Here is a 14404-nt window from a genome sequence, read left to right as displayed (position 1 = left end):
CATCCACACATGCGACCCAGGCTTAGCCAACAAGAATAGTTCCCTGGTCTTTTCCTTTCTTAGATTTACAGGCAAAGATCTTCTCTTAAAAGTGAGGCTACTATTACATATTGGAAGGATGTGAATTTTGGGCAGAAGGCAGTCATCATGCCCACCACGTTACAGAGCTTGTAAGAGAAATAAACACTCTAGTGACAGGGGAAGGGAAACTGAGATGGGGGGCAGTGAGAGGATCTTAGTTTTTCCTATAAGATTCCTTTTTTCCCTGAATGAGAAAAAGTACTATATTCTCAACACTTAATAAAATGAAGTTCCCCACCCTCCCCACCCCACCAAAAAGGGGGGCATCTCAAGGGGAGCAACTGGAAACAAAGGCTATGCCTAAGGAAAAGCGCAGAGCTGAAGAGGGGTAGGTCAGCAGTAATTCCAGTTTTCCTATGGACTGGGAAGTATACAAAGGGAAGAAGTGGGGCATAAGTGGGGCATGAGGTTGAAAGGAAGCTGGGGGCCACATGTGGGAAGGCTTCAAGGCCAGGGGAGGAGCATGGACTGATTCAAGCTCTCTAACACGGACTATGGCAAGTGACTGAACCCAGGTCTTCCAAACACCTCTTTTCTGGAGAAGGAATTTTCAGGATATTTATTTCACTTAATTCTTATTTTGTAATGATAACCATTTACCAAGAAATATGCAGAAGTTTAAAGTTGTTTAAAAACAGAAGTTTAAAGTTGTTTAAAGTTGGTGCTAAAAACTAGCCTTCCATAAATCAGTCCTACAAAGAGCTACTAAAATTAAACAGTAAGCATGAAATTACTCAGCACTTGGCCATGCCTGGATTATCCAAGGAGCAAGAATTCCATTCTTGTGAGTTCACTCTATTATCTGCATCTTCTACAGCAATGATATATCCTGACAGACACAAGCTTTTCACTCTCCATTGATATTTACTGAGTACTCCTCTGGTGGAAGTGGAAGGCAATTTGATAAGATATGACAAGACTCATTTCAAGATGCTCATTTCAAAAATCTACCCAAAGTGTGCGTAAAATTTATGCATGAAAATATTTAGTGAAATGAACATATTACAATCAATCTAATTTTTAAATTTTTGTTTTTATTTACTCACGCAAGAACTGGGGTATAGGCCAGAGGTTCGGGGTGGGGGGTGTTGACAGGATTCACCAGACACAGAGTGGGGAGCAGAACAGGCAGATCTACTGAAATACATTGCTGAGGGGAGCAGCGGGTGAGACTGGAAAGGTCTGCTGCACATGTGGGTTAGCTCCCTGGCTGGGGATCTAATAGAATTCATGCCCCAGTGGCTGGCGAGAGCTTGATAGCACTAAGACTTTAACCCCTGCGCCACCAGGCAGGCCACCAACAAGCAATCTAATTTCCAAAAGTAATGGAATAGTTAAGTCATGAGGTTGTGTTCTAGTACCAAGTCAGAAAAAGCAATACAAAATTATACAGCCAGCACAACCATATAAATTTAAAAATTATTATTTTATAAAAATTATACATATATACACACATGTACTCAACACAATATATTAACATGATGTCCCAATTTATATAATTATGAACTTTTTCCTAGTTACAACGCAATTCTTTGTGTTTTTCCAAATATTCAACTGTGAGCATGTGCTCTTTTGATAACCAGAATATAAAAGTAAAAACTGGAAAGAAGTAACATATGGTTATCTCTAGACAGAAGAATTACAGGTAACTTTTATTCTTATCTTTCTTAAATTTTCTAAATTTGTTTCTGATTATATACAAGTGCTAATATTTTTTTAAAGCAAGATATCACACATAAAAGGAAATTATAGCATCAGTCTCAGCTCTAAATCCAAACTTTTAAAAGGTCTTACAAGGAGAGGAGAATTAAGCAGCACTGAAGTAGATAAGTGGACATAGGCTACTAATTCATTGTTTCATCTGGCAGTAGGCTCTTTTCTCCTTCTCATCAATTCTAAGCATGTCACCTCTAATCACCCCTTCCTTCATTACTCTTTTATACAAATATAACTGCTGCTAGCCTCAGAAGAACTATATAGCAGTGATGTCACTTAGAACAAAGAACAAAGAGAAATGCTATACTTTTAAATTACACTTTCAATTATTGAAAAAAAAAAAAAGCATGTAGTTAATAAAGAAATGAAGGAGAAAGGCAGTTCAGAGTGAAATTGCATGTTTGGTTGATGACGCCAAGATGATATCCTGGGGATATCATCAAGGATTCCTTAAAGATTTTTCTAAGATAAGGCAGAAATCAGAAGAAAGTCCAGATAAAATGGCTTCAGTTAACCCCAGGTACATCACCAATGCCAGGACTGAATGACTTTCCATTTAGCGACAATGTCAGCTTTAGATTTATTCTGGTTTGTCTCATTAGAATGCCTACTGGTTTCCAGGAAGACTTCAGGCAAACCAGAACATTCTAGATTTCTCATATCACAATTATTACTTCCTAGGCCTTCTACTAGCTTGTCACTCTACCCCTAGCCTCCATAACATCACATAAGCCTATAACAGACAGATGAGAATGGCAGTAGAGTATTCAAGAGAGCTAAAGGGAGAGAAGCAGCGCCTATGGTTTTTTCCTCTTTACAACACAAAAAACCTATACATTCAAACCAGTGACAGACATGTGGACAGTGACAAACACTAGCCATCATTCAATTTGTATCAGAACTGAACTAAAAGTTGTATTTCCTAAGGCCATAACTTGTTACTATATCAAAGCTTCATTAAAATAGCAAGGATATTTGCTATTTTTTAAAAGCCTGAATATTAAAAAGTGATTCATAGTTATATTACTAAAACTCAATTTCATTTATATCTAAGTATATTTATGAGTGAGAAAAATACGCAAGGATATACATCAAAATGTTAACACTGGTGATACAACAGGTGATTTTTATTTATTTGCTTTTTTCTTATCTATTTTGTAATAAACATGTAATTTTTTATATTTCAATTTTCTTTTTTGGGAAGGGGACAGTCAAGTTGATGAAAATAAATGCTTCCATATTTTCAGGTGGGAGTGTACACATATACATGCATATGTATATGTATACATACACACACACACATCGCTTTTGGAATTCCTTACCTTGAATTTTGCTGTTACCCTCTCTCATATCATCTCCTAGGTAAATTTTATCAAATATTTTTTTTTTTTTAAAGATTTATTTATTTATTTATACAAGCACTGGGTACAGTCAGAAGCACGGGAGGGTGAGAGAATTCACCAGAGCCAGAGCGGGGAGCAGAGCAGGCAGAAGGACCGAAGTACACTGCTGAGGGGAGCAGCGCGCGGCAGGAGAGGTCTGCGCGCCATGTGGGACCCTCCTCCGGTGGCCGGGGAGCAGCTGGGGATCGAACCGGCGCCACAGAGGCCACGGGCAGCTTCGCAACCCAGCGCTCAACCGCTGCGCCACCGGGGAGGCCCAATTTTATCAAATATTAACAACTGTTAAGTCCAACTGATTCAACTGAGGATCCAAACCACAACTAAAGGGAAATCAAATTCAGAACAATTAAATCCAGACTTGACTGCTACCATCTATCAAAAAATAATATAACCGCTTTTTTTTAAATAAAGAACTGACAGCAAATGATTCTCAAATAGCACGTTGATTATGTTATCTACATAAAGTACCAAACAGTAACAACAAGTGACATTTGGCATTGGGACTTGGAAATCTGTAACAGCATTATGAGCCTATCCCTTCCAAAGTGAGTCTCATCTGTTCTGCCAAGGAACCCCAGCTTTAACTACAACTCTTCACAACATCTCAGCTCTGCAAGTTTCCAGGTGGGAAAAGGATAGGCAACAAATTCAGGGACGATGGGGTTTTTCAACACTAATTTTATACTCTGGTAAATTATGAAACCTGATTCTCCATTTCCTCATCTGTAAAACAGGGATAATAAAAATCACATTGTGGTACTGCTCCAAGAACTGGAGATGAAGCATGTTTAGTAGCTATTTTAGGTACCTAACAAATGATTGATATGACTGGTTTGACTAGGAGATAGATTATCAGTTCTTCCTTTGAATGCTAATGCTCTGGAGATTCCAATACACTCAATACAAAATACATAACTGAAAATAACTGTATAGGGTGGTTGAATCCTGGGAAGCAAGAAATCTGGCTTCCCAGAATCCTCCTTTCCTGCCTAATTCCCTCTGTGTCTGCTTCTCATGGTTTCTGCCAGCTACTGCCATGACATCAGTCCCAAAAGGAGGAGTCATGCTGTCTATAAGGTCTTATAAGGTTCCCATTTCCATGCACACATGCCTTCTTCCCACTTTTTTCGGGAACAGTCTATAGATAAAGCAGGTACATGGAAAGTTGTTGGTTCATTTCACTGATCTTCAAATTGGCAATAGAGCCACAGGTAAAAACAGACAAGGAAGAACACATATCACTTAAGTAAATGATAATGAGTCAGGTTGAATCTTGCATTTCCAAATACAAAGCCAACTGAAACCTGCATTTTGTAATAATAACATTTAATTTGTTCATTTCTTTTAGAAGATTTTGCTGTGAATAAGTCCCCTCTCCAAACTGCCCCTTCTCCACTTCTCTGTATTGAGGTGTCGACCTTCCATTTGATATCTCTGACTGGGGTTTCCAATATTATTTTAGGACAGGAGATATTAATCACAAAGAGACAGCTCAATCCCATAACCTATAATCATAAAACAGGCACCTGGCAGGCAATTTATGAACATGACAGCAAATCATTTTTAAAAAACTTGATCCAATGACCAGAGAACATGAAGGAACCATGGTTAGCTATGAAAAGAGATCCATGTCTACAAAGACCATCAACACAGGGAGGGAAGAAAGCACTGCCGAGTTTCTGTACACAGCCCTCCTTGGTGCTTGTACAGTCCTTACCTGACAGTCAAAGTCCTGGAAGTTTCGTGTACCATTCTGTCAACAGAAGGCAGAAAACACAGTCAGTTTCCCCATGTGGCTTCCCCAAATGTGCAGCAAATTCAGTTCACAGTGAAAGCAGTGCATGTGTAGTCTCCCAGTTGCCGTAAAACTACAAAGGTTCTTATCAAAAGGCTTCAGAGGTTCCTAAACGTGTTAGTAAAAGTCTTTAGAGGTAAGATTTCACTTGGTGGGCTTACTGTGAAGACAATGGAAAGGAACCTGGTTTCCCAGTAAAGGCTATAACTTCTTGCATCCCTAGCTGAGAAGAACAGCGGGTTAAACATAAATCAGTCTGAGTGCACACTCACAACTCACACAGGAAGTACCTGGGAGGAAAATCTTGAGAGGAACAAAGGCTGGCAGAAGCTAGGTTGCCCAGAACCAGACATTAGGCAAAGCATGAAGAGAACAAAGAAACTGAAGACTTAAAATTTAACAAGGAAGAAAGGCATTGTCACCAAAGGAGGAAAAGACAAAACAGGATTCCTAATGCATTGGCCTATCTGTTGCATCCCATGAAACTGCTGATAGGGAAAAAAAAAAAAAAAAGACAAATCACCCAATCATTTAAAAAGCAGAACATAGTCAAAAGATCCAATGAGAATTCATCAAGCTTCTAAAAAGAGATTATGCCACAGTAATGTCTGATTGAAAGAGAAAAAAATAAATAAATCAATGGCAATGACTCAGAGGCATTTTGCAGCAAGCATTTCAGATGCCAGAGTTGCAAGAGTATGACACAAGAATATAAAAAGGGTAATGACTGATGTATTTGAGAAAAGGAAAAAAAATCTCCCGACTTGTTTTTTCATAAATTAGAACTCTCTCTCTCCTGAAAAGCCCCTCTTATTACTTAGAAAATGAATTATCATATCAATTCTGTCTACAACTTCCAGAAAGCCTGGAGGTTGTAATAAGCACTTTCCCAAGAGCTATCCCACCCCTCCACAGAAGATCTATGAATATGATCTCAAAGGAGTACTAAGTAGTCCCATTCCATTTCAGGAGGACCCTACCCTTTTAGAAACAGTTCTGCATCCCACAACCCACATTGCTGGCAGGACAAAATACAGGGATTAAAACCACAGCCCAATATGGTAAAAACAAAGCACCAAAAAACTCCAAACTGTCTTCCCTATGATAGGAACCGGTGGAGCCAGCTGTGATGATCTAGAGCACTATCCAGTGTGATAGCGGTTCCTGACATGGGTCAACTAAAGTTAAAAATTCAATTTCTTAGTTACATTAGCTGTATTGCGAGAGCTCAGCATACACATGTGGCTACTATATTATTGGGGAGTACAGATACAGAATATTTCCATATACTGTAGATACTTTTATCAGACACTGTTGATGTACACAGAAAGCTTTTAAAGGAATAAGGTTATAGATGAGCAGCCCTTGTTTCTCTAAAGATGGTATTAAGATCACAACAGATCACTAATCATGGAGATACTGCAGATGACACTGAGAAGAGGAAAGAGAGCGATAGATGCAGTTAGTCTTAAGTGTTATTCCTGGCATGAAACTGAATTCACAAAGTCTGATGGGGGTCACAGCATGGAAAGACAAAGATACTGTGCAGATGGGACTGGGTAGCACATTTCCAAGGAATGTTGCCATTGCCAAAAAGTATCACAATGTTCCATGTCTCCCACTAGCCCAATAAAATGCCTGGGAGCTTCATCAGAGAAGTCAGTCATTGTGTTTAATTCCTAATTAGAACTATAAGAAGTGGAAAGGATCCTCTCTCATGGACTAGGGTAGGCAGTTTCATTGGGATATAATGACCAGTCAGAGAGTACCTGCTTCCTGATTCAATTTGCATTTCCCCCAAATATGGCACAGGGCCTGGAATAAATCAGGGGCTTGATATGTATCTATAAAACAAATAAGCCAATACTGCAGTCCCCTCCTTGTCCTCAGTTTCACTTTCTGTGTTTTCAGTCAATGGCAGTCTGAAAATAATACCTATAAGATATTTTAGGAGACACAAAGGCAGAAATTTTGGGAAAGCAACTGATGACTTTCACATAATTTTATTACAGTAAATTATCATAATTATTTTATTTTATGGTTATTGTTCATAGTCTCTTGCTATACTTAATTTATAAATGAAACTTTATCATAGGTATGTATGTATATGAAAAAAAACATAGTATACTTAATATACCATCCACAGTTTCAAACATCAAGGGTCTTGGAACATATATCCTTATGGATAAGGGGGTATACTGTATAACAAAACTAAATGTTCCAAGATTTTTATTGTGATATTGGACCAAAAGCAACAAAAAACTATTGCATTCCAGTTTAAAATATCACATGGTCATGAAGTGAAAATAAGATAGGATACAAAATAGTTCATACAGTTTGACCTCAACCACATTAAAATATGCACTAAAAGAAACTGGAAGAAAAATACCAGAACAGTAACAGCAGCAGCTACTTCTGAATAGAGAGATTATGGGTGATTATGATTTCCTTTATACTTTTCTACAATGAATGCACAATCACAAAATTAGAGAAAAGGATATGGTACCAAAAAATATGGTTGTAACTTAGTATTTTGTAATATAGGATTTAAAGATTCATTTAATCTTTTGACGAATACTTTATAATGAAGTCAAAACAAACCATATTAGGGCTTTGATCTTACAGGTCTCCCAGAGCTTCCTTTAAACATTAATTAGAAAGATTAGAGAAAAATCACTCTAGTCTGAACTAAAATCTTGGTGATGGATAGAGAGACACATGTTATGATGAGCTATTTGGGAAGCAGCTGTCACTGTATGCATAAATTCCCCTTCCACACAATCATGTGATCATAGCCCTGAGGCATTTTGTGAGATACTAAAGTGTCTGAGATGAGCACAAAGGGAAAAGCCAGAAGTAGAGAGAGATAATTCTCTCCAGAAACCAAAGCTCTCTTTTATTTGTGGAGTACCTAACATGATAATCCATTTCCACAGTAGATGGGGGGGGGGAGGGGGGAGGAATAAAAAAGATAACTAATAAGTGAGGGGAGACTAAGTGGCATTAGGTTTTAAGAGTGATCATCCTGAGGCCTCTCTGGTAGTGCAAGGGGTTAAATCTCACTCAGCACTATGAAGCAATCTGCAGCCACTGCAGCAGGGGTTCAATCCCTGGCTAAGAAGCTAACCCACATGGCACAGCAGACCTCTCCTGTCTCGGCCACTGCGCCCCTCAGCAGTGTATTTCAGTCAATCCACCTGTTCTGTTCCCCACTCTGTCTCTAGTGAATCCTCTCACCCCCTGCACCTCTAGCCTACATCCCAGCTCTTGTATGCATAAGTAAATAAATCTTTAAAAAAAGAAAAAAGAATAGTGATCATCCTGGAGAAAGGATATGCCTGGCTTCACAGTGTTTGGCATCCAGAATTTGTGAATGGAGATCATTAGCTGGTCCCCCACTCATCTGTTGTCAATGAAGTCATATTCTCTGAACTTATTAAAAAATTAACTACTTGGTGGGTACATTTTGGAAGGAAAAGACTTCCCTGGGGGGACCTATTTATCTAATATTCAAGGTATTTGGTTCCATCCTAACAAAGCTTCTATGAGTTTCAAATTCTGGGTGACTTCTATTTTCTTTCTGTCCATGTTGAAAGATACCATTCCAGATTCTCACATTAAGCACACTAAGTAAGAGAAAAGGATTCAAGAAGAAAAAAAAAATAATAGAATAACTTGGGGGAAGAGAGAAAAAAGAGTAAGTCAAGGAAAAAGATAAATTATTACTGAAAGTTGCAATCAAAGATAGAAGTCAGTTAAGGGGAGTATTTCCTAGTAGAGCTTTAGTGCCAAAAGAGGAAAATAAATGAAGCAACTCAAGAAGGTAAATTAAAAACAAGTAATTCTCTAAAATACTAGCCTAGAGAACAAGTATAGGTCAATGCATGAAGAGAAGTATGATAAAAATGTGGGGGGAGAAAAGTTTAAAAAACAAGTATATGCAAGAGAGAAGAAAAATGTAGTGTCCCAGCTCTTCTACTCAAGATGTATATATAGTTTCCAAAGATAGAAAGCAAAAAATATAATGCAAAGGAAGACAAAATACATAATACCTGAGCACCAGTTAACCAACAGGAAGAGATCTGGGGCAAATCTACATGTTCTGTAGTCTATTCTGTGTCTTCCCCGCCCAGGCACTTAGTGCAATAAACATCGTTTTGTGGTGATTATGAGCACCTCAAAATAAAGATACTTAGTTTAAGAAATGAGCACCCCCCCCTCCAAAAAAAAGGTTGAATACCAGAGGGAGGAAATTCATTTTTTTTTTTTTGAGAGACAAATGAATACCCATGCAGTTGATATGCTAAGAACTAAAATGGGAGAGTTGTTACAATAGTAAAAGCTGTAGAAACAAATTGATTTAAAAAAACAAAAACCATGAAAGAATAAAATATGGTATTACTGTTAAAGACATCCTTACCAACAGAAAGAGGGGAAAAAGGGGAACTATAGAAGCTGAAGGGTTAGAGAAGACCAGTATTTTCCTTTAGTAATTTTCTTTAGTGATAAGGTTAATATAATCAAGTTATATAAATTAATAAACCAATGTTTTATAATCAGTAAACCATTTTAAAATAGAAATCTAAGCAGATAATTCAAAAAGCAACAATTCCATACATACATGAGTGTATGTATTTGAGGGTATATGTGTATACATGTTTTTTAAGTAAGTACCTATATTATTATCTTCAAATATATATATATTTTTAAAGATTTATTTATTTATTTATACAAGCACTGGGTACAGTCAGAAGCGCAGGAAGGTGAGAGAATTCACCAGAGCCAGAGGGGGGAACAGAACAGACAGACCAACGAAATACACTGCTGAGGGGAGCAGCGGGCGTGACAGGAGAGGTCTGCGCGCCATGTGGGACCCTCGCCGGTGGCCGGGGATCAAACCGGCGCTGCAGAGGCTGCGGGGCAGCTTTGCAGTCCAGCGCTCAACCGCTGCGCCACCAGGGGAGGCCCCCAAAAAATATTTTTTAAGGAACTGAGACTTCATAAAGAAATTTATAAAGAGGTCACTTGGATAAAACTATCTACAATCAGGTAGCCAGTCGGCAGGCTGGTGAAATTTCAATTCAAATAACCTCTACTCTAATATAATATCAAGTTAATATTACGTGTTATTGGCCCCCTGCATTAAAAAGTTACTGGGCACCCTCTGAGTTCTGGCTAGGTCTGGGGCTCGTGGCCCCATTTCCTGCTGATCTAGTAGCAGATTGACAGCTGCCTGTCAAGGTGGCATCGTGACTTGCTTGGGAACTCATTTCCTGCTCCAGATTCATCTAAAGGCCTTTCTGACAACAGATGTGACAGTCACCTCTTTGTTCATACATTAACGGGCACCCACACTCTAGTACACAGTAAGTATAATATTTCATAGATATGCTTTGGAAAAAATGTCAATAAATCTGTTATCTTTTTTTAAAGATTTATTTTATTTATGCATACAAGAACTGGTGTGTAGGTAAGAGACGGGGCTGGGGGTGAGAGTATTCACCAGAGACAGAGTGGGGAGCAGAACAGGCAGATCTACTGAAATACACTGCTGAGGGGAGCAGTGGGCAAGACAAGAGAGGTCTGTGCGCCAAGTGGGTTAGTTCCCTGGCCGGGGATCAAACTCATGCTGCAGTGGCTGTGGATAGCTTCATAGTGCTGAGACTTAACCCATTGCACCACAAGGGAAGCAATGTTTTTACTTATTTTTAAAAAAAAAAAACACTGGCACTATCCTTTTGTCTGTCTCTGTTACCTTGGAGGTCACAAAACCGTTCTCCTTGGCTTCCCTCCTATGTTTACAATGCCATAGGGCCTACCTCACTTTCAACTATAAAACCCCAAAGTAAGTAACTTATTTCTCTTCTTCACACTAAATATTTATCGCCCTTCTTGATATTTTCTCAATGCTGCAGAAGCTAATTGTGGTCCCCTACTTACTTTCTCAAGCCTGGCATTTGGCTTTCACCAAGCTCAGTAGTAGCTTAACCAGTGGCAGACAGAAGAGCACAGGGAAAAGGAAGCACAAACCAGTCAGTTTTTCTGCTTGGTGCAAGGTCTGTTGGGTGAGGAGGGTGGAATAATCAGCTACAAGAAGCCACAGATGATGGGAAGAGCCCTAGAACCCCTGATCCAGGTCATAGTCAAAATATGTGGGTTCTACTCTTGACTTTACCACCTTACTAGACACTAATTTAGAACAAGTCATACAACCTCTGAGTCTCATCTGTAAAATGGAGTTAAAAATACCTCAACTACTTCACAAAAGGTTGGGAAAATCAAATGAGATATTGTTTGTGAAAATGCTCTGAAAGAGGTTAAATGCAATTTAAAAGAAAAGCATTTCATATGCCTGTGCAATTTCTGTCCCCTAAAACAAAGATAAGTGCTGGCAGTTGCTTCTTTTCATCTCTGGAGCCAAAACAAGCATGGCAAAATTACCCACTTCTTCACAATTCTGAGCCGTAGACAAAATTGCAGGCGTACTAAAATTAAATGGGAAAAGTACCAACGAATGACAAGAGACAAGTTAACATAGCTTGTCTTAAAACTATTTTGAGACTGCTTCCTTGTAGTCATCTCAGGACAAATTTCTCCATATAGGTTGGATCTAGACTTTCTTTAGTTCTCTGAAGACTGGAAGGGTATAGTGATGTCTTTGGCTAAGAGTGCATCTGTAAGTAGAATGTGCATCTGTAAGATGAAGTGACATTAATACACATGTCTAGGGTTCTCTTTAAAGAGGGTAAGCCAGAGAGGTGATACTAAAACACTTTAGGGTGAAGGTAGTGGAAAGGGCTCAGGTTTTAGACAGGAAAGACCTGGATTTCAGTCCTGACTTTGCCATTTATTGACCAAGCAAGCTAGTCTTTCAGTCTTGGGGCTTGTCGCACTTTCATCAGACTTTCATCTGCTAAGTAGGGAACAGTACTATCTACTTCTTTTAAAGGGAGAGTCTGGGGCCTCCCTGGTGGCACATGCAGTTGAGCACAGTGTTGTGAAGCTGTCCACAGCCTCTGCAGTGCCGGTTTGATCCCCGCCGGCCCCGGGGCAACCCACATGGCACAGCAGACCTCTCCTGTCTCACCTGCTGCTCCCCTCAGCAGTGTATTTCAGTCAGTGTGCCTGTTCTGTTCCCTGCTCTGTCTCTGGTGAATCCTCTCACCCTTCCACAAATCTGGCCTGTACCCCAGTTCTTGTTTAAAAAAAAATAAAATAAAGGGATAGTCTGATGATTAAAAGTGAGAGGTCATGTAAAACATCTGGCTCATAAAAGGTGCTTAATAATAGCAGGATAGGCAAGAAAACAAAACAAACAAAAAAAACCTCCTTACCAACAAAAAAAAACCTCCAGACATCTCTACTCAAACCTGGAGGTTTGTACCCTAACAGCAAATCAAATGAAATAACAGATGATAGGCAATATCATTATTATACCTTTCACAACAGCTATGTAGGTATGTATAAAGTGCCACTTCCTAGGCAAAGACAGAAGTGTTTCTATATTGGGGGCAGGGTTGAGGGAGGAGGCAAATGGCGTTGGGGTTCTGTTTGAGAACGCCACCATCCAAAGAAGGCCTCTTGCCAATCTACTTCTGTAAAGTTTGACTGAAGCAGGAGAGCTCTCATGAATAGTGATGGGACAGGATCACATCTCAGGAAGAGGGAGTTACAAGATGGAGCGGGGGAAGTGGGTAGAACAGCTCAGGCATATCAAAGAAGCTAACAGATGTTAGGAAGTGATACATTGCTTGATGTCTTAGACTCAGGATGCCTGGGTGGCTTAAACAACAGAAATTAATTTTCTCACAGTTCTGGAGGCTGGAAGTCCAAGATCAAGGTTCTAGCAGGGTTTGGTTTCTGCCAAGAGCTCTCTTCCTGGCTTACAGATGGCTGCTGTCTTGCTGTGTACTCACATATTGGAGGATGGAAGGGTGGGGTTAGGGAGAAAGCATTATTTTCTCCCTCCCCTCTCTCCTTCTCTTTATAAAGTCATCAATCCCATTAGATTAGCGCTCCATCCATATAACCTCATTTAACCATATTTACCTCCTTAAAGACCCTATCTCCAATACAGTAACATGGGGTTGAGGGCTTCCATATATGAAGGGGAGGTTATAATTCTGTCCATAGCACTGGGGTTCACACCAGACACAGCCAAGGCCTCCCTGTGGCTTCTGAGAGGAAGACCCAGACATTAATTGAATGCTTTTCTGAGCTCATAGTCTCTAAGTCTTTCCTTTTCTAGCCGCATTCTCTGAGATATCCAATCAACTAATTCTTAAAACTCTTTCATGTAGGTACCTCCTCAGGCATCCTATGGACTTCCAGGGTCAGGGAAGGATTCTTTTCTTATATGTGCCCCAGTCCACAAATGTGAGTCCCATCAGGTCATGTTTTTCCAACAATGGTTAATCAGAACACTTTAGGCAAAGTTCTCAATCTTGGGACATTTTAAAAAAGCTGAACCAGACGAATTCAGCAAGACTCTCAGAAGGTAGGACCTAAGCATCTATAATTTTAAAATCTTCCCAAGTAATCCCAATAAACAGGCAAAGTTGAGGAACACTGATCGCAGTGGGGAGGTGTGTGTCCTGTTCCCTCAGATTCCAGTTTAGCTGGTCTGGAATTGGGGCTCAGGAATTTATATTTCAAACAATTATTTCAAGCAATTTCCCAGCTGACCTTGATGGTCAGCTAGGTTTAGGATTAATTGATTTACTATCTTTGTGGAGCTTAACTGCCCATTCCCAACTACCTTGCAACTATTAAGCTCTGTGGCTATACATAAAAGCTTCACAGATGAAGATTTAATTTCCTTCCTCTTCCTCAAGGCATATCACTTTTGCAACAGCCCTTCAAACTCACAAAAAGACAGAACTTAAAGAAGAGAATTTTCTGAAAACACGAAAAACAGCAGAAGAAAACAAATGGCAGTAAAAAAAGTTGCAGCTTGTCAAGGGGAAGAATAAGAAATCTGGTGAAAGATAAAGGAAGGGGTAGGAGTGGGATGGAGAGACTAAGTCACACAGATGAAATCGGGGCTGGCAGGATTCAACAGCAGTAAACACATAATAAGTCTGAAGCCCCAGATCTTAGAGGTGAAGGGACTTGCTTTGAACAAAAAAGGTAACAGGCAACAAAGTGCACCTTCTGCTGTAGCTGCCATTCACCCCTCACTTCATCCACCTTTGCCCTTACTCTACACCAATACTTCCCTCGGGATAGGATGCCATGGACTCAATTACAGCTACACGAATAACAGGACACAATGACAATGAACCAAAAGAATAAGGCTCAAAGAAATTTCAGGAACACTGACTGAGTGGAAAGGGACAAGAGAAGAGAAGCCCAAACTTTTGGGTAACTTATATCAGCACACTACTGTAACCTGCTGAATCCCAGTGGC

At 39.6% G+C, this 14404-nt stretch overlaps 1 protein-coding gene across 13 annotated transcripts in view; it reads right to left on the bottom strand.

Moving 5' to 3' along the window:
* Positions 1–14404, bottom strand: part of NDRG3 (NDRG family member 3) — a 69197-nt gene that overhangs the window by 34352 nt on the left and 20441 nt on the right. For 3 of the 13 annotated variants that reach the window (XM_037495510.2, XM_037495514.2, XM_037495518.2), the window contains exon 3: positions 4918–4953. The exons of 2 other annotated variants lie outside the window; for them this stretch is intronic. In XM_037495510.2, coding sequence (XP_037351407.1) covers positions 4918–4953 — 36 coding nt within the window. Of the gene's footprint in view, positions 1–832; positions 953–1875; positions 2053–2326; positions 2457–4917; positions 4954–14404 lie in introns of those variants that run through there. 8 more of the 13 variants (XM_037495513.2, XM_037495520.2, XM_054696729.1 and 5 more) reach the window with 8 other exon arrangements.

Source organism: Talpa occidentalis, unplaced genomic scaffold, assembly GCF_014898055.3.
Source record: "Talpa occidentalis isolate TD23 unplaced genomic scaffold, MPIMG_talOcc4v2.1 talOcc4.10, whole genome shotgun sequence".
Classification (NCBI taxonomy): domain Eukaryota; kingdom Metazoa; phylum Chordata; class Mammalia; order Eulipotyphla; family Talpidae; genus Talpa; species Talpa occidentalis.
Note: the sequence above shows the minus strand (reverse complement) of the source record. Positions and strands in the feature narration are given on the sequence as shown.